Source organism: Triticum dicoccoides, chromosome 7A (assembly GCF_002162155.2).
Source record: "Triticum dicoccoides isolate Atlit2015 ecotype Zavitan chromosome 7A, WEW_v2.0, whole genome shotgun sequence".
In the NCBI taxonomy this organism is placed as follows: Eukaryota; Viridiplantae; Streptophyta; class Magnoliopsida; order Poales; family Poaceae; genus Triticum; species Triticum dicoccoides.
The window spans coordinates 631582341-631601165 of NC_041392.1; the positions used below are offsets into that span (position 1 = coordinate 631582341).

General features: G+C 43.4%; 1 protein-coding gene, 1 non-coding gene and 1 pseudogene across 2 annotated transcripts; 1 reads left to right on the top strand and 2 right to left on the bottom strand.

Moving 5' to 3' along the window:
* The first annotated feature begins 725 nt into the window (after nucleotides 1-725).
* Nucleotides 726-2394, top strand: LOC119328319 (annotated as a pseudogene).
* A 5748-nt stretch (nucleotides 2395-8142) lies between these two features.
* Nucleotides 8143-8216, bottom strand: TRNAD-GUC. Its single transcript has one exon. It is a non-coding gene; the product is annotated as a tRNA-Asp (tRNA).
* An 898-nt stretch (nucleotides 8217-9114) lies between these two features.
* Nucleotides 9115-11338, bottom strand: LOC119332451 (cytochrome c oxidase subunit 2). The gene is made up of 2 exons (XM_037605640.1): nucleotides 10874-11338; nucleotides 9115-9656 (listed from the first exon to the last, which is right to left on the bottom strand). Exons 1-2 carry the CDS (start codon nucleotides 11259-11261, stop codon nucleotides 9262-9264), a joined length of 783 nt encoding a protein of 260 aa, XP_037461537.1. The 5' UTR covers nucleotides 11262-11338; the 3' UTR covers nucleotides 9115-9261.
* Between the last annotated feature and the right edge of the window lie 7487 nt (nucleotides 11339-18825).

Here is an 18825-nt window from a genome sequence, read left to right on the forward strand (position 1 = left end):
TAAATTATGAAAACAGGTGCAGCAGGCTAGTTATGAAGATTTTTTAATAAGACTTGCGTCAGCATACGAAGGTTATCAATTCTATTTGCCAGCATTCATGGACTTCCGTGGTAGAATCTACCGTTCAGGTGTATTGCATTTTCATGAGCGTGATTTGTCAAAAATTTTATTACTCTTTTCTGCCGATCATCCTCAACCTCAAGCACAAAACCACCTGTCGGAAAAAAAGAATCTCAGTCAACACTTAGCATGTGCTGCAGCCTTTAAGTATCCAAAGTTCTCGAACTTAGATGATGCCCTTAAATGGTATAACGAACACCAGACTGAAATGTTTACTTCGGACGAAAGTTTCATTCAATTTGCTGCGCAAGCTAGTGATCCATTTTTTTCATAGCCAAGATCCTTTCTCAGGATGAAGGAGTGAGTAATTATCATCAGGTTCCAGTGACCCAAGATGCGAGTGCGAGTGCATATCAAATTATGAGTTATCTCTTGCTTAACTTAGAAATGGGTAGGAGAACGAATCTTCTTCCATCTTAAGACGGTCAAATCCAAGATGTGTACATGTGCTTGCGGGATGAGCTTAATAAATTGTTTTTTACCAGATTGAATAATGTTAGTAGTAGTAATTAGAAGAAAAAACTCATAGATTCTATGTTAACCAGAAAGTTCGTCAAAGGATTGTTTATGCCATCTCCACAGGGGTCCATCCGGTTCTTCCTCAAATGGGTTGCCTCAATCTTTATCAAAGTTTTGGTATCTAGCTTATCCAGCTACAGTATAGTATACTCCTTCCTTGCTCGATAGAGCTCTTTGAATCCGCTTCAACTAAATGCGTAAAATAGAGTAATTTCTTCAAAAGCCAGTTTCTTTCGAGAAGGCAGGAGGCCCATAGCGAGTTACAATAGTGCCAGTTCTTGTACGGAAGGCCGTAATTCCGGTAACCTCGACTGCTCTAAGAATGATCCGGGCTAGCCGGGCACATCACATCAAAGTTAGGTCATTTGTCAAAAACATGGCAAATAGCTCAGTTGGTTTGGTAAGGGAGCTATTCTCTCACTTAAACCACTCCCATATTAGGTATTCTATCTCGTCTTAAAGTTCCCCCGCATTACCCATAACTTACCACCTGTATCTCCGGAACTCAAATCGCAAAATGACAATGCTTTCGATAGTCTGTACTAAATTACTTTGTACGAATGCACATCTCGGCCGTCGGGTAGCTGATCACCATTTCAAAGTCTATATCCGTGGTTCAAGAAATGGAATTGCTATTCTCGATTCAGACAAGACACTGATTTGTTTATGAAACGCTCTTCATTTTATAGGATCTCCCAGTCGTCAAAAAGGCCGTTCCTTCTTTTTAAAGACCAATCATTTATTTATTTATGAGATAACGGAAGAAATGGCGAGCTATTTAAGAAGCTATTTAAGAAATGTGAATTCTCATTGTTTCGATGATTCTCAATGGAAGATCGGGGCGTTTTTGACCAATTCTTTTGCAAATAAAAAAAATTCCGTTCAAGAAAGAAGAAGATCAATTTTGGGTTGAACCAACAACCTGATTGTGTGGTTATTCTGAATGCAGATAGAAAGTCTTCGGTCATACTGGAAGCTGATCGATCACAAATACCTATTCCATCCTTAGTTGATTCTACGATCCCATGGGAATCCTATAAAAGAATCACTTATCCCATCCCAGCGAATGATCCTATACAGTTCGTATATCTATTTCGTCATTCGATCATGAAAACAGTGATTCTTGAACAGAATGCGATTAGTAGAGAAGCGCAATCTCTCAGAGTCACTTTGAGTACGGGGAAGTCCGCAGGAGGGATGAGATCCGCCTGCTACTCCACCTCTTCTTCTTCCCCAATAGACGAAGAAGAAAATAGGGCCAAGGCGCTATTGGAGATGCGCAAAAAATATCCATCGGGAGATGGCGCTGACGCTGACGCTAACGCTCGCAAGGCGGTTTTGCAGGCAATTTCACAAAATAGTTTTTTTTTCGTTGAGCTCATAACCCGGTTTGGGCCGATTGACTCTGAGAGCAATCGAGGGGTCGCGGGCTCACACCTTGCTTTTGCGCATAGGATCGAAGAGATCCTAGAATTTCATGGAAAGAGCAGCGGCTCTCTGAAAGACCTCATTGATCTGAAATTGGATTTGGAAGACGCCTCTAAAAGAGAGGAGATTCTACTTCCATATTTTTCCTCCAAAAAAGAGGCAAAGTCCTAGCGTGATACAAAAAGAAATAATGGGCAAGGGCGGGGAATGATAGGTTCATAGATGTGGAGTAATCAGTTCTTCATTTGAAGAGTTAGTTGGCTGGCCTACCGGCCCGCAGATGTAGAGAGGTTGCCCCCACCATCCTCTTGAACTGCGAAATCAAAGCGATTCCTGTTGATGGAAGAAAGGCTAATTTCGTTTGATCCGATCCGCCTATGCCAGTTCGAGTCTGGCGAGTCGCTATCATCTGTTGCCCTAACTTTTTCTATTAGCTCATCTTGTCCGTAGTGATATTTTGGAGAAGGAGCAATTACCGGAGTGAGAAAGGTAGAAAGAAGCAATCACGAAAGCTAGTGCTAGTTGTGGCTTTTTGTACTAATCTTGTTTGTTCGGTAGCTCGCATCAGCAGCTTTAAAAGGAATAGAAAACGAGGCTTTTTCCACCACACCAGGGGCGGGCATTACGCTCAAGCAGGGGAAGTCAATTTGACTGCTGCTCGAGAACCTGTTTGAACAAGAAGAAGTAGCATGGCTCCAGCGGGGCAGAGCCAATTGGCTACGACATGGTGACCGAAATACAAATTTTTTCCACCACTTTGCAATTGCAAGAAAAAAGAGGAATCTGATCAAGTACTTGATGAGCGATACTGGAGATCGAATAGAAGGTAATGACTTACTCGATGCACATATTTAGGGCTATTTCTCTCATCTGTTTAATACGCAATTCTCTTTGATAAGAAGGGTTCTCTTGTGTTCCAGGGTTGATTAAGCGTCTGGTGGAACAGGGATACATTGTGTGAGGCCAAATTGCCTGACGAATTGATGAATATGGCTCAATATAGACTGGTCCAGGTATACCGGTCAGTCTTGAGCCACCAGGATAGCCTTCCACATATCATGTTCCTCCCTTGAGTGGTAACTCTTTTCTAACCTTAGAATCCTGAACCAATTTGCTCCAAAGACTCTGTCATTGAAAGGAGTCCATAGGTTGATAAAATAGGTTTTCATGAAAACCACACGTAGATAGAAAAGGTAAGAGTTACACGTGCCAGAAGCGAGGAATACCGCTCGGAAGCCCGATTGAACCTGTCCTCATTCACTGCTATCTCCATATATTGGATGCCAAGCTTGAAAGGGTAATGGTCCGAGAGGATGGGGCCGTAGTCTTCTATTACGCACGCTACACAGACGATATGGTCTTCGGCTTACCGAGAGGGGATAAGTCCACGCGAGTCACCCAGGGTCTCAAAAAGGTCTTAGCTAGAGTCCTTAGGGAGCTCCTACAGGGCTTCACTTCTACTGAAATTTCCAGAAAACAACCAGGGAGGCTACAAATTATCGGCTTGCCCCTGTCTCTGAAAAGTGAAGGTCAGCTCCACGTGGGTATTCCATCCAAACGATGGGAGAAGAGGATGACACTTGTTCGTATTGAAAACCGGAGACGAAGGGAAAGAGGTTTGATTGGAACATGTTCTACAAGAACTCCTGTGTAGAACACGCCCGTATCTATTCTATGGGCTGGCTTCAGGCCAACCCTACTGCTGAAGTAGAAAGCATCATATTCCGGTTTTTCCAACACTTGATCAGGAACCGGGCGCAGAAATTCCTTGAAGAGAAGGGGATGCCTACAACCAATGCCTAAATAAAGGCATATGTCAAAAAGTGCAACTACTAATAGATTCAGTAAAGGAAGGCCCGGAACGGGCTGAGCTACTGCCCGAAATAGAAGAGGACGACTAGAGTAGAGGAGCCTAATTCCAATCCAAACAATTGACGAGGGAGTCTAATTATTTTTCCGTTCTTGATTGTTTCAATTGCACTTTCTTCATTGGAGGGTTGCTTGGAAAGTGCGATAGTTACGGCGCTTGGAGTATACGGATTGAATTCTTCCTTCTTCTATAGGTCTTTCTGGGCGGCGAGGCGGAAAAAAGGTGTAGAGAGGGAGAAGGTACATAAAAAAACGATTTCTAAGGTAGAAAAGAGGCATCCACCAGTCATTGAGAACAGCTAATCCCGGAATTAGCAGGCCGGTATGCGAAGAGAATTCGGTATTGAATCCGCGAGGCCAGGTGAAGAAAAGTCCAATATGGGTGGATTACCTTTTTCTGAAGGATAAGTCTCTGGGACTGACTGAACTGAATGTATAGCGTCAAGATAAGAAGCACGGTAGTCGAAGATGTACCTTGTGGGGTGGGGTACGAGTAGACCAGACCAATGATGAAAAGCATAGATACGAGCATGGCCTCCCTGTCTCAAAAGCAGGCCGCCAAGGGTGCTCGCATGAAGCATTTCTCACTCATAAATAAGTAGTTATCACAAATTTAGAAACATGCTCTGATTTCTCTTATCGAATTTCATTCATATTTTCCAGTATTCGGAGTTGCTTGGGAAAAGGTCTAGTCAGGGTCGGTTCTGTTCGAAGTTTCGGGTTGATCGGAAAAAAACACCCTAATTAAGACTTTTGTATAGTTTGTGTCAACCTGAGTTTGGTTAAGTGCCCGCCCGCCTAGATAGATACATAAGTGTCAGTTTGAATGAAGTCAAGTGTAAACCGTGTCAACAACGAGAAATTGAAGTGTAAATCTGGATGGTTTGAAGTGGAAACCTTAACATACAAAAGTGTCTACCTCATTAGAAAAGCAAGTATCTACCGGCGATATATTCATTCGAGTATCAACCGGCGTCAACCAGTTGTCAAACTCCAAATATTTCGTTCGTAGGGGCATGAAGAAGTTGCTAAACCGGTTGTAAAGTGGCTCTGATAAAAACCATCATTGCTTTATTTTTTACTTTTCATCTAGTAACGTGCATGAATGGATATGGTGGGTAAGATTTGAAAACGTTTGACATCAACCGGGCTCTACTTTGCTTTTACTTTACTTCACTTGCCAGGTCATTGTTGTCGATATTGAGGTGAGGACTCTCTCTTTATTCTCGTTTTATTTATCACTAAATGATCTAACAAACGCATGATTTGATTACTAAATATTGAGTCATTGAACGAATATTCGAGTAAATTCACCTTTTTCTATGAAAGCAAGGATTGGGCTGGGTTGCTTATTCGTCATCACGGAGCAACCCGGTACCTTTTCTTAGGCGAGCGACTGAGACGAGAGCTTTCAATTATGCCGTTTTGGTCAAATCCCAGGGCTCTTTCTGATTTGATTAAATACTTCTATGTTGTATGATAATAGAAAGTCAAGATCTCACTCGCTTTTTCTGCTTTTCTCGGCTGTTGCCTTTTTCCACATCGATTGCTATAGGAGTTCCATCCTCAACCTATGTATGCTCAAAGAACTGGATCACGGAACTCTCAGCCCTTCGCCCCAAGGCTACAAAAACATTTCTACTCCCTTTCCCTTCCCAACGTCATATCTTTCTTCGACAAGAAGGAAAGATCACTCTCTATCTAAATGATAGAACCACTGGCACGGTACCTTTCACATTGGTAAGTCAAATCCTGGTGAAGACATCACGAGCAATGACACGACGACATCATCTCCACTTCGTAGCCCATTGGTCTTCATTCATTGAAGCCAGGGCATTGACTGACTTTCAGCGATCGCTATAAGAAAGACATAAAAAAAGTTCTCCTAAACCTGTTCCTTTCCGTTACTACTACTTGGAATTGGAAGTCTAGGAGCAGGACTAACCTTTTTCTTTCGTTTAAATAAAGTCGAGATGTAGCTTTCTCTATCTCAATAAATTATTCCACCTCCATTCATTGGAGAACAAAGTGTTATCTGATTAGATCCTTGCTTCAAACTCAACCGAATCAAGTTTCAAAAATAGATGTGGAAGAGGCAAAGGGAAGAGCGGGGTTGCCGAATTGTTTCTCAGAGCCGGACGAAACATCTATCTCTATTTACAATACCCCCAAGAAAACTTTGTCGAAAAAGGTTGTCATCGTAATAGGGATTGCACCTCAACATGGCAGCCCTCAATTCTGCCAATTGTGTGTGACTTGTACTCTTCTAGGCTTCCTCTTTGCCTCAAGTGATTAAACTCATCAACTACACCAACCACATTTCTTACCTCAAACCTCTCTACAATCTCTTGAATTCACTCTTGCCAAGATACTTGTCCCCTATTCACTAAGAAACTGTTGTACCAGCTTTCAGCTCTCCCCCTAAGGTGCATAGCCGAAAGTTCTACCTTGTACCAATCCGTAACTTGGTACACCGAAAAGTAATGTTCACACTTTTGTATCCAAGACCTGGCCCCTTCAAATATTGGAAAATAAACTCTAGGAGGTTGATGTATCTGCTGCCCATATTGATATTGATTTTGCGGCCTTTGTTCTTGCAGGTATTGGTACGGGTCATGCTGTTGAGTTGGAAGCGGTTGGTTAAGGTAAGTATATATTGGCACTTCTGGTTTCATGGAATTTCCAGCATAGGGCAAAAGTATTGGTTGGGAAAATTGGATATTTGGTATTGAATTGGGTCTTGGTTGTGGTGGTGGAGGTGCAGGATTAGGTCTAATATTATCATGTTTTGAGCTGTGAGGAAGGCCATAGGTGGCTGGAAACAAGTGTTCGTGCCAAGGTTTTGAGGGTGATAGAGAGGGTTATTTTTGTGATTGGGTCTTTTAGTTGCTTTGCTACTAGAGGTCTAGGTGGTCAGGGGTTTAAAGGTCTGGAATAGGTGTGAGTGGTGGTCGTATTCAGTACCAATGGTACGGTAATTGGAGGTTCAGGTGGTTCAGGCCTAGGATAAGAGCTAGAGGCTTGTTGAGGGGTAGCCATGGTTTCAGCTTCACTGGCAACAGCTGGTAGGGACATTTGTTGTGGTGTTCTAGGAAAATGAACCATATTGCCCCTAGTTGTGTTAATCGAGCTATGCTCTTCTTCAACGCTCCGCGCCTTCAAAAAAGTAGTTTTGTTGCTTGCGCTTTAATTTAGGAGTTTCAACTTAACTAGCATATGTGCATTTGGGTTGTTGGCATATGTCGGCTACATACTGGATGCTTTTCCATCATTGTTCGACTTGCACAGAAACAATGGGTCCCTTCTGGTTTCTTTTTCTCCCTCCAAGTTTGTTCTTCATTGTAATGTGTGTCAACTCAACAAGAGTGAGCACACCCTTCCTGCTGGTCTTCTTCAACCTTTGTCTGTTCCATTACAACCTGGGTCTTCTATTTCAATGGATTTTCTTGAGGCACTCCCCAAGTTTTATGGTTATAGCTCAATACTTGTGGTCGTGGACCGTTTCACTGGCTCATTTCATTCCTCTATCTCACCCTTTTAGCTGTATACCCTATCTTGTATCCAGTAGTAAGTCTACTCTTCTTACCCCCTCTCCTCTACCTTTTGTGGCCCATCTATTAGCTTTTTGACCATCTTTGAGTCATAGCGAGACGGCTCTATCTCTTTTCACAAGTACAGCCGTAAGTACAGTTGCGGGCGTCAACGATCAGCAGTACTGAGCTACGGAAAGTCTATCGAATTATAGCTACGGAAAGTCTATTGAAAGGACCTAATCAAAGGCTACTACAGCTATAACTGACCCGCCTATGGAATCTATTGGCTCGGCTGAACCGACATGAAATGAAAGAGAGGAAGGCGGAAGCTATTGGCAAATAGAGGGGGGATGTTCTCCGTGTCTTTTAGCCCTCACTAGATGACAACTTGCTTACTTTTCACTTCTTCTTAAGCTTGGCAGACTAGTTCCTAACTGACTTGATAGTGCGATGAGCTTACTTGCTCTAGTTCTATCCTCAGGATTTACTTACCTGAGTACCTAGCACCGAGGATCGATGTAATTTACTTCCAAAAAGATGCTGTTGATGCTAACACGCATATAAATAGATGTTCCCCACTGCTTGCTCCTCTTACCCGAATGGGGTTATATGCCTTAGTGAAACTCAGGGTAAAGTGGCAGAGGTATGACCTCGGGAAGAAAGAAAGATCGGGCGGGGAAAACGGGGTTCGAACCCGCGACTTCTGGCGTGACAGACCAGCACTCTAACCAACTGAGCTATTTCCCCCTTTCGTAACTACTGTCGATTCAACAGTCACCTACCGGTTACCTTTGTAACTATACCAAAGTAGCTGTACAACAGAATGCCCTTCGCCTTTAGTACTTTTCTTATATATATTATGTTATATACTAAATGTGTCAAAGCAATAGAACTTATTGAAAAAAAAACAAGCCCATCTTTCTCAAAAAGGAAGAGAGAGTGCGCCCCCCCAGAGAGAACCCCATTCTTTCAAGAAAGTTCTAATTAATTATGTAGAAAAAGAAATAAGGAAAATAGGAGTAAGCGAGTAGGGTCAACAAGATTCTAAACGAATACCACAAGTGACGGAACCGACGATGATGAAGAGATAAGGGGCGAAGGATATTTTTTCTATTATTCCAATTCTTATTTATTGATTATCTAATTTATTTAGATCCATATTCATTTGCATTTGCAAATACAAACTCTCTTTCATTTTCTTTTTACTTTTGCGCTAAGGATAAGGGAACTGAGAAAAAAAGAGCTGGCTTGGCTGGTACATCAAGCATATGACATATTGCTTGTTCGGTGTGGTACACATATCTGTCAATGTCAATCAAGTAAGAAAATGCATTCCCACTGTCTGAGGAAAAGGTGAAGAATTGCAATTTATTGAGCTTGTAAGGCCCGTTGAAGTCCCCGAGAAAGGGTATAAATAGGGCTATAAGTAGGCCGTTTGCTATTGCAATAAGGGCTGCTCGCCTTTCCTTTTGACGGCTTGGCTTCCTATCGCTCCTATGTAGTGGTCGGCCTTAAAAGGAGTCTTCCTACCATACCATCATGCATGCCTATGTTATAGTGCGTTAAGCTTCGCTAGAAGCAAGCAAGATGATGAAGCGAAGCTTCGTAGACAAGGCTCATTTTGTGCTTGACTTACGAGCTCGTGTAGTAAGGCCTCACCCTACTTCAATAAGGGCTTATGCACTCCACTCGTAAACGAGCGTTAGAGCTTTTTGAGCGAGCGAGCGAAGCCTTCCTGGAGCTTCCCCCTTCCCTCACCCGAGAATTGCATTTCCGCTTCAGCTTCCCCGGTTTAGTTGGTTTGGAGGATTAATTGATTGGATACCCAATCCGCATAATCTTTCAAAGTCACTGCTTCTACGACGATAGGCGTAAAGGCATGATTAGTTCCACGAATCTCACTGCACTGACCATAGTAAACTCCTTCTCGTTGTACCGAGATGGAGGTAAGATTTGAACGACCAGGTACAGCATCACATTTGACACCTGAGGAAGGTACAGCCCAACTATGAGGTACATCAGCGGGTGTTACAATCATACGTAGATGAGTTTTGGCTGGTACAACCACTCTATTGTCAACTTCTAATAAACGTGATTGACCCAATTCTGGATCATCTTCTGGAATCGTATAACTGTCAAAAGTGAGTGACTGTTCATCGGAACTGTTATAGTCCGAATACTCATAAGGTTGGGTCGACGCCCGCCTCCCCCCAAACTTGACTTGCAAGTTTCCCCGCAAAAAGCTCTCCACGCCTACTCTTATTTATAAAGAGCACTATTCTTCTTTAGTTAGGTAGTTCTCCCCCCTCTATGAGACCGTAAGACCCCGGTGGAATCGAAGGCCCGCTTACTAATAGGCAAGAGGGGACCCTTTCTCGCCCAGCCCTACCTACATCAGTGAAGCTGGAACCGAGGAAGACAATGTTCAACACACATGAGACAAAATGAAGGTATGGGACGGCCAGTTCACCACGGAAAGGGATGCTAGTCGGCTTTGGCGAAGTTGTAGGCCCCAATAGATCAGATCTCAAGAGTGATTCCTCACCTATCCTGCCAGGGGCCAAGTCGAAGGCTCGAGTATAGATTCCCTATGCTCATGTGAACGGCCGGCCCGTAGATCTAAAAGGATCCATAAAAAAGACCGGAAAGTATGTCGGAAAAAAACTCGTTCATGAGACCTCGAATTCCCACGTTCTAGCCTGCATTATGCCAGCAGGTCCCACCCCCAATTTCTTGAGTCACCCTTATCTAAAAAAAAGGACGGAGTCTATCTAGATCATAGGATCACTGTATTCAGAGGTCAATTCTCTTTCTTTGACCTCCCACCGTTCACGACATCCCTTGCTTCTCGCAAGAACGGCTCCTTGGTGGAGGAGTAGAAGCGCTGGTCCCCTTCGGTCAAGTGCTTGTGCGTGCTCTTACCTACCGTAGGACCTCCATCCCCGAAGCGAAGAAGGAGGAGCAGGAACAACAGGTTGTCCTCTCTTGGCCCAGTAGTTCCGCAACTACTACCGTGGTTGTTGCCAACGGGGATCCCCCATTCCGAAAGGTAACGGGACCAGCCCTTAGGTCCAAAGTTGTATGCCACTGCTGTGGTGTCGATAGATTCACTACTGAAGCCCCGTTATCGGACATTGCAGGCTTAGCATCTATTTTTCGTATATCGCTCCACCACACCGAGAAGAGGTATGTGTACCTCCAGCAATAACAAGAATGGAACCATAGGCTCCTATGCTGGGAGCATTTCGGGGTATAGGTCTAACCACCTCAACTCCCCGTTTCTGGCATGCTATAGTTCTTTTAGTCTCTCGACGACGGGAATGGGAGATGACCGGTAAGCCAGATGCTTCGCGAACCACCGGTACATTTCGTTGCACTTAAATCACCCTCGTTAAGAGGCGCACTCCGATACCATTGATGTCCAATAGCTTTGATAGTAATGGCTGGATCTACTAATACCCCGTCCATTGAGTATAACAGAGCAAACGATGGTATAGCAATGAACAAAAGAATGACACTTGGAAATATGGTCCGAATAATTTCGATAGTAGTTCCATGAACAATCCTTTGTGGGATTGGATTAGTTTGCTCGTTGAAATGCCATAAAGCGCGAACCAACATCCGTGATACGAAAACCAAAATAAGAATGAGGAAGAAAAAGATATCGTGATGTAAGTCAATGATTCCTTGCATCATAGGTGTTGCTGCGTCTTGAGATCCTAATTGCCATGGTTCCGCAGCATCACAAAGAGCGATTGTGAGGAATCGACATGATAATGAACGAAGAATCATTGGAATTTCCCATCTTTTTCAGCTCTGCTCCCGAAAAGAGAAAGGAAAGGAGACTGATCTTGACGTCGGCGTTGGTTTTTCCAGTGAAAAACAAGAACATTCTTTCATGAACTTCCATGACAAAATGCTAGTTGCCTCGTAACGCATACACTGGAGCGTTTGTCCCATCGACGAAGACTACTTACTATACGCGTTTTCTGAAGAGCAACAACGGAAAAAAAATAGGTGAACCTGGATACCATACTATTAAAGAGAAAGATACAGACTAACAAGAAATCAAGGACCTCGTGAGTATTACTTAGTCGGCCTCATCAATTAGTCATGCCAATGAGATATCAAGCCCTCGATTCCAACGGGGCTACGGACAAGAAAGGTCCTTTCGAGATTCTATTTCCCCTTGGGTCTATCAAGCTGAACAGTTCGTGGGGATATAAGAAGATCACACTTAGACAACTGTCTACACTACCTCTTTAATGATCCGGATTCCATGACGCATAATTCATCTGTCCATATATATTCCTAATTTCATATTCATCACCATTTCAAATCGGGCAAGGAGAAGTCGTCGTGTTGGTTCTAGGATGGAATGATCTTTTGATCCAAAGATGCCGGTGCTAAAACCTCTTGTGTCTCTTTTAATAGGACCGCGAAGGCAAGAGCATTGAGGAAGCAAGGATTCTCCCATAACTAATTAATGCGGGAAAAAACAAGATTTCACTGAAAAAAGGTGCCTAACCCCGGGATTTTTCGATACTTTTCTTGAAATTGACTGGATTTGGAAGAAAATGCACTCAACCTAACAAATCCTGATCAATTCAAGTGGTTAGTTTAAGGGGGTACATGGGGCTGACGCCGAAGGATATAGGAATGAAGTAGGGCGGGCAGCTACCCAGAGATTGGAATGCCCTATCGACAGGGAATGCTGGTACCACCTACGGTGCTTGATAGTCTTCAATCCAGACGGTCTCGAGAGTACCTTGACCCATAGCATAGGGCTTGATGTGGCTTTGGGGCTTCCCAAAAGGTAATAGAATAGGTAGTTCAGGCACCATCATCAATATGTTGCTGCTATTGAATCCGGTTTTGAATCAAGCAGCAAGAGTCCGACCTCAGGGTCCACCATAGAAAGGCATTCCTCAGTCCCAGAATAGCATGCATACGGGAGCCATATTCCAATCATGTGAGCAGACTTCTTCGATAAGCAAGCAGCTGTTCGCGTAGGCCCAGATACAGAGGAAAGGGAGGGGAAGGTATAGAAATCTATCAAAAGAGCACCTTAACGGCGATGCTTGGAAGGAGTCCCTCTTATTTCAGTATATAGGACTTCTTGTCCGCGGGACCTAACTAACTACCCGATCGATGGAAAATAAGGGCAAGTCAATACCAGATCGCACTCAACAAAGTAAAACGGGATGAATTCAATCGCCAAGACCTGCCACTGGCTGATTCCATAAGCACAGAAAGAAGGGTTTACGAATAAAAAAAAGCTGCTCATTAGGGTCTCTTTTCATATCCGGCTATGTGAAAACCCACGTACTCTTCTCTGAAACAGCCTACCTACCTTTTGCTTTTTCAGATAAGTAAATAAGTGGACCTCCTTTCCGGAGATCAAGTTTCTACTGGACTAACCACGGGTCTTGATCACAAAGTTCTAAGGTCAATTCTCTAATGAGAACAGACTCTGTCCACAAGGGCCATCAAGCCAACTATATGGAAGGACCCAGTCCCACATTCCCGCTCGTGTTCCGTTTTCCTTGTGGTTCCCGTAGTCGAAGCAGCTTAAAGAAGGTCAGGTTTGGAACTCGTGAGGGATGTTTCGTTGCATGTGGATCTTCCACGCCTACTTTGTCCTAAATTTGGTCACCCATGCACTTTTCTAGTTAGGGCTCGACTAGGTCCTTTGATAATATAGGTAAGTCGGGCTTCTTTTTAAGCAATATCATGACTAGAATCTTGAGAGGATGACTACGTCCTTGAAGCTACAAAGTCCAACGAATGTTGAATCAACGCATGACGAAAACAAGGAAAAAGAAAAGGTGACTTCCGTTGACCAAGGAAATCGAAATGTATGTGCCGGTAGAACAAAGATACCATTAGGTGATAAATTGATGCTGCCTGCACGCACAGATTCAGGAGATGACAATTTTAGCTTCAATATGAGATGCCAATGATGCATTCAAAAAGGAATGAGTGCTGCCCGAGTCGACCAAGAAAAGAGGGTAACATCCAAATTATGGACTACTGAGCAAGCTAACTGAATGGAACGGAGTGCAGGAGATTTCTGATTAGCTTCAGCGGAGAGGACCCTTAGATCCGAAGCAGAGTCATCATGGTCCTGTAACATAGAATAGCCTGCAGCAGTACTCCGCGATAATTCCGCCATTTCCTGAACAACATGGAGTTGAACAGTAGCTTTACACTAACAATCCTTCACCCAGCGCTCACCACAACCAATCCAGAGAACCTCCGCGCGCCGATAAGCCTTCAGTCTATCATAAGAAGAATACTTGAAACTTACACTTAGACACTTGAGTAACCAATCAAATCGTACATCTTGTGGCATGCTCACCAATATTGACGTAAAGTGAGGTGATCAGGGTTGATGCTGTGATGCGAAGGGAAGGGGCCACTCAATTCAATTCAATGTCATAATCCGACCTGGCTTCTCCTGTCCGCACTTGGGACAGATTGATACTCGTTTTTTGCTGGATTTGAACTTGCTTAAAAAGAAAGGACTCAGCTTCCGCAAAAGTGATCGATGGAGAAGCTCAAAAGTCTCAATCCACCACTAGCTATCATTCAAGTTTGCACTTTTCGAGCTCATCCTTACCTTTGCGCTTTAGCTGCTTGTTCCCACTAACCCATTTCATTTTCTTAGCTGGATCCTTCATAAAGTATCTCTTATCGCTTGTCCAGAGCCTGGATGTCAACCTTAGCCAGAGCCTGTATCTCATCAGTCTCCATCTGAGCCTCAATCGTGAACTGAAGATGACGCGCGGTCAGCGAGGAATGAATTCGAAAACCCGTACTTGGAGCATTATTGCACTTGGGATAAAGTAGATGTCGAAACAGCTTCTTCTTCAAGTTCGCTATCGTGAGGGATGTCTATGATAATATGCTCACTGCATATGAGTTAGTTCATTCCATGAGGTCGAGGAAAGGTTGAAACCATTTTTAGAGCTAGGCGGGGTCTCTCAGATGCAGACTAACCCATTTCGACATGAAGCATCGCATCGGCTTGTGATCCTAAATCTAGTGATTGATTATTGACTTGTCAAGGGCAGGTTGGTGTCTTAATGTGGAGGAATTCCGTACCTAAGATAAGAAGTTTCATTTCATGCCTACTGTAGTCCCTATTTTATTGGGCATAGTCCCCCTTACCTACTCCCGAGAGTAGAAAATCAACATTTATGTCGTTCTTAATAAGAAAGAGATGCTCGGGTAGCAAAGTTGCCTACCATTAGGTATTGTTTGAGCCCGTAACTTCCATTAGGAGAGGCATCCTCGCTCAGTTTCAACTGGTGGTTACTTAAGTTTCTTTTCTCTGCCGGATTGCGTTTCAAATTCAGACTTGTCTTTGTTAAACAACGCTTTCGGGTTTCCTAGACCAGAGAATTCAAGAAATAGAGACGCGCATTGCCTAATTGGTAGTTTATTTCCCACCATAGCTTTACTCAAGTGGAAATCCTTTGAATCGAACAAAAAGTTCGTAACCGCTAGGCTGCATCGTCCCCTTCAACCAGAATCATCTAGATTACAGATTTCATAACTGCATTTTGCAAGAAGAGAGTGCCTCCCATTCTCTGGAGTAACGATAATAATAACACTCCATGTCGCCTTCAGGCTTGGATCCATGCCTTGCATCTTCTTCTTTCTCAGAAAAGAACTCAGATCGTTCAGATTCTTTGCCAGGAGAGTCCCCGGCTTTCGAGCCCTACTCGTGGGAGTTGCTTTATCCATCATTGCTATTGGCATCTTGGCGTTAAACAATTCGTTTATATAAACACTTTTGACATAGCAGAATCCTTCTCAGGTTGATTTGTGTGCCACTCGTCATCAGACAGTGAAACGTCCGGTCTAGCCCTTAGCTGAGGGATCTTCACTCCTGTCCTGCCATCCATATCCGTGCCCACCCAAACCATGGGAAAGAAAGTTTGTCAGAAATTACTTGTACTTGAGGGCAATGATAAAGTGAAGAAAATTATAGAAACAATGAAATGAAGCTATGGCTCGAACTATTGGAGAAGCCACCATAGAATATATCCATGAGCTTCTCAAGCACTTCTTCTTCCAATTACTTTGTGACGATTTCAAGGAAAAGTGAATGATTTCAATCAAGAAAAGAATCATATGCTCGATCCGTCGTAACAAGAGGGATAAGAAAGTCTCAACTCCAACCGCGGGAGCATTTACTATTTGGAAGTGTGCGAACGTAGCTGGTGGATCGGGGAAACAGGAAATCCTTGTGGTAATGTCGTGGGAATAGGAGTTGTTAGAGCGAGGTATTGCAATGAAACAGATTGTTCAATAGATTTCTTCATTGCTAAGGGTAAATGGCATTTTCATGGTCAAAATTCCAGAGAGGAGTTCCGAGCTTCAAGGATGCCGGATCGCACCATTCATAAGAGAAACCCTTGGGTGCCCGATGAGGCACAAAACAGATAACCAGACTGTGCCCTGGGCAAGGAAATAACCATGGCAAGCCACGAAAGGAATGAATAAGCTCCCTCCGGGCTCTCCCTTCGGAGTTTCACGCCAGTGGAACTCAACAAAGCAGCGCAGCTAATGAATCAATGAATCCGTGGGCAAATCGTTGTGTCCATACATTTGATGTGCCTTTTGAAAGTCGCATTTGTTTTCAACAATCGGAAATGGGAATATTCCATTCCATGGCATAGTTCTCAATGTTAGTAAACGGAGTGCGTTATCAACTCAATAATAAATCTCCCCTACACCGTAACCGGATTACATTCATTCAAGTTGGCAATCCCTTGATCTTTGCTTCCGGTGTGCGATCCGAATTGACATATAATGACCGTAGTTAGCAGGCAATGGCCAAGGTCAGTGCATCTCGAACTAGTGGGTCACTATATCTAAACTATCTAATACAACTATGGAATGCGCTTTGAATTGCACTTCTGCTCGTAACCACTACGAACCGGAAAGGAAGGAAGCAGCTTTAGAGGAGGGATGCCGTCAAACAAAGGATTTTTTATATGCTAAAGATACCAGTTCAATATGTCATTTCCGAAACCGAGGACCACACCGCTGGGAGGACAACTCAAGCACCAAAGACAAAGGTATCGCTCGTAAAAGTGATTTTCATCATAGTACTCGCTCTAGCGTTAGGTTCAATGCAGCGTGTAAATACCTCTAGCCCTAGGGAAGGGGGCGTGCCGTTCCCAATGGTGGAATTGCTTCTTGTCTGCTTTGCCGAGGAGAGCGCTCGCTACCCGATCCCCCTAAGCTAATGTAGTTCCCAGGTTGCCTACTAGATACCGTTTACGGCTATATCCGTGTAGGAAGCCGAGGAAAGAGATAATTGATAGTTGCCAAAACCACGTAAAAGAAATGAGATTGAACATATTTCAATTCAAAAAATTCTGATTGTTTCATTATCAAATGCAAGGGATGTGGGACCAGGTTCTATTATTGGAGTTAAGCGGTGTAGGAGCCGTGTCGTTCCTGTGTATTAGCTCGTTGTTAGCAGCCCCGAAGGGCGTAAAGGGGGTAAAAGATTTCTCGGAAGCAGCTCTTCGCCTGTGGGAACTTGCTCTTTTCTTTTGTTTTAAAATGCAACCTATGCTGAAACAGCCGAATAAAAACCAAAAAGTAAAGAGGTGGATCAGTTGATCCTTTTCTCGATTGAATGCGCTTTCTATCTATCTATACCGGTACCAGGAAAAGCAGAATAAGCAGTTGAGCACCAAGAAATTCCTGTTTCAAGTAAGTACGAAGGGGCAAGAGAGACTGTCATAATATTACTATGGGAGACGGATCCTGTTAAGTCAGTACGAATGTGATACGAAAAATCCTCTTCCATTCTTTCCGGCTGGGCAACATGACTGATGGGAATGTTCGCTACTGCTTCGGCGTCCATCTCATACATATGTTCTCTGACCACCTCCATATTCCACGGCCTGGTTGCAGCATGGATAAGATCCGACACAAACATAGGTGGATCATTGGACCGCGGGCACAGCGGCGTCATAACATCTTGTTTCTCAAGAGTACGTAGCAATCGGTCCTTCTTGGAGTTCAACAAAATGAACAGTAGCTAAATTGGAACTAAGGTGACCGATCATCCACCGGTGGGTAGAAATATGAATGTTGACTAGGGTCCCCTGTGCTCATTTGATTCTGAGTTGGCAGCATATCAAGCTCCTAGCCCCGCCTTAACAACCCTCATAGTGTTATGTCCCCCGATCGATAGCTTAATACATTTCAGTATTTGGCTTGCTTTCTTCATTTTCCTTGCGTAGGTAGAAACCTTTCTGGGTGTGTCAGCACACCAAATTATATGACTATATTCAATATGCCCTCATGTCCATAGTACCGTACTCAGACGACCCTACCCTTCCAGAATAGTAGGATTACATTCATTGTTCCAGCTGTAAACACAGTTTCTAGTTTGACTGAATGAGAGTCATGCAATAGGCATCAGTAGGGAGTGCGAAAGCAAAAGCTAAGTGATCGGACTAACACAGAGTGCATTTCTCCCGGGTAAGCTTATGTTCCTGATATCTGATACCTATGTTTGCTCCTTATTTTATTAATAATTGATCCAATTTATACGAAAAATACGTAGGTTGAAGAAGTTATCAAGAAAAATGATTGGGATCTTTCAATATGCTATTCTTGATATCATGTTTTTTATTCTTGATCCTATCAAGTATGGATTCTAGATTGTTAGTTGGAGCATCCTGACCAGTCTAGTTTATTGTGATATGATCCTGAGGGACTCTTCAAATACATGTAGGGAGTCACACAGGTCTCCGACATATCAAATTGTATCTGGATTTGAGTCAGAGCATTTCCTCTGATTCCTAGCTCAGAAATCTTTGCTTTATTTACTAAAGATTGGAGCACACAAGCGCACACATAGTAATCTGATTGAGAAAATGGATAGTTGCTGCCATCGATATTAAAGAGTCTGTCTAGTGCCAAAAAGGTCCTTCCAAGGCCTGAGCTATCAAATTCATGTGATACACACTTTGCTCTCTGCGGATCACACTCAGCTTACTACAACTGAGTGTAGGATTGGTTGCACAACGCATGCTATCCATTTGTTATTGGTGATAGGAAGATGGCTCAATCATTGAACTAGCATTGAACAACCTACTTCAGAAAAAACTTAGAGTTAACCATCTAGTGCGAAAGTGCTAGTTTCCCCCTCCCAGAGGTGAGAAGGGAGATATGAGCGTGGCGGTATCTTTTCCTATTTTGATAGAAGCCCACATGCCCACTCTTCTATCCCACCTATCCACATGGGGTATCAGTGGCCTCGTGATCTCCATGAACAGAGATCACTACACAAAAACAACTATATGAAAAACTTGCTTGC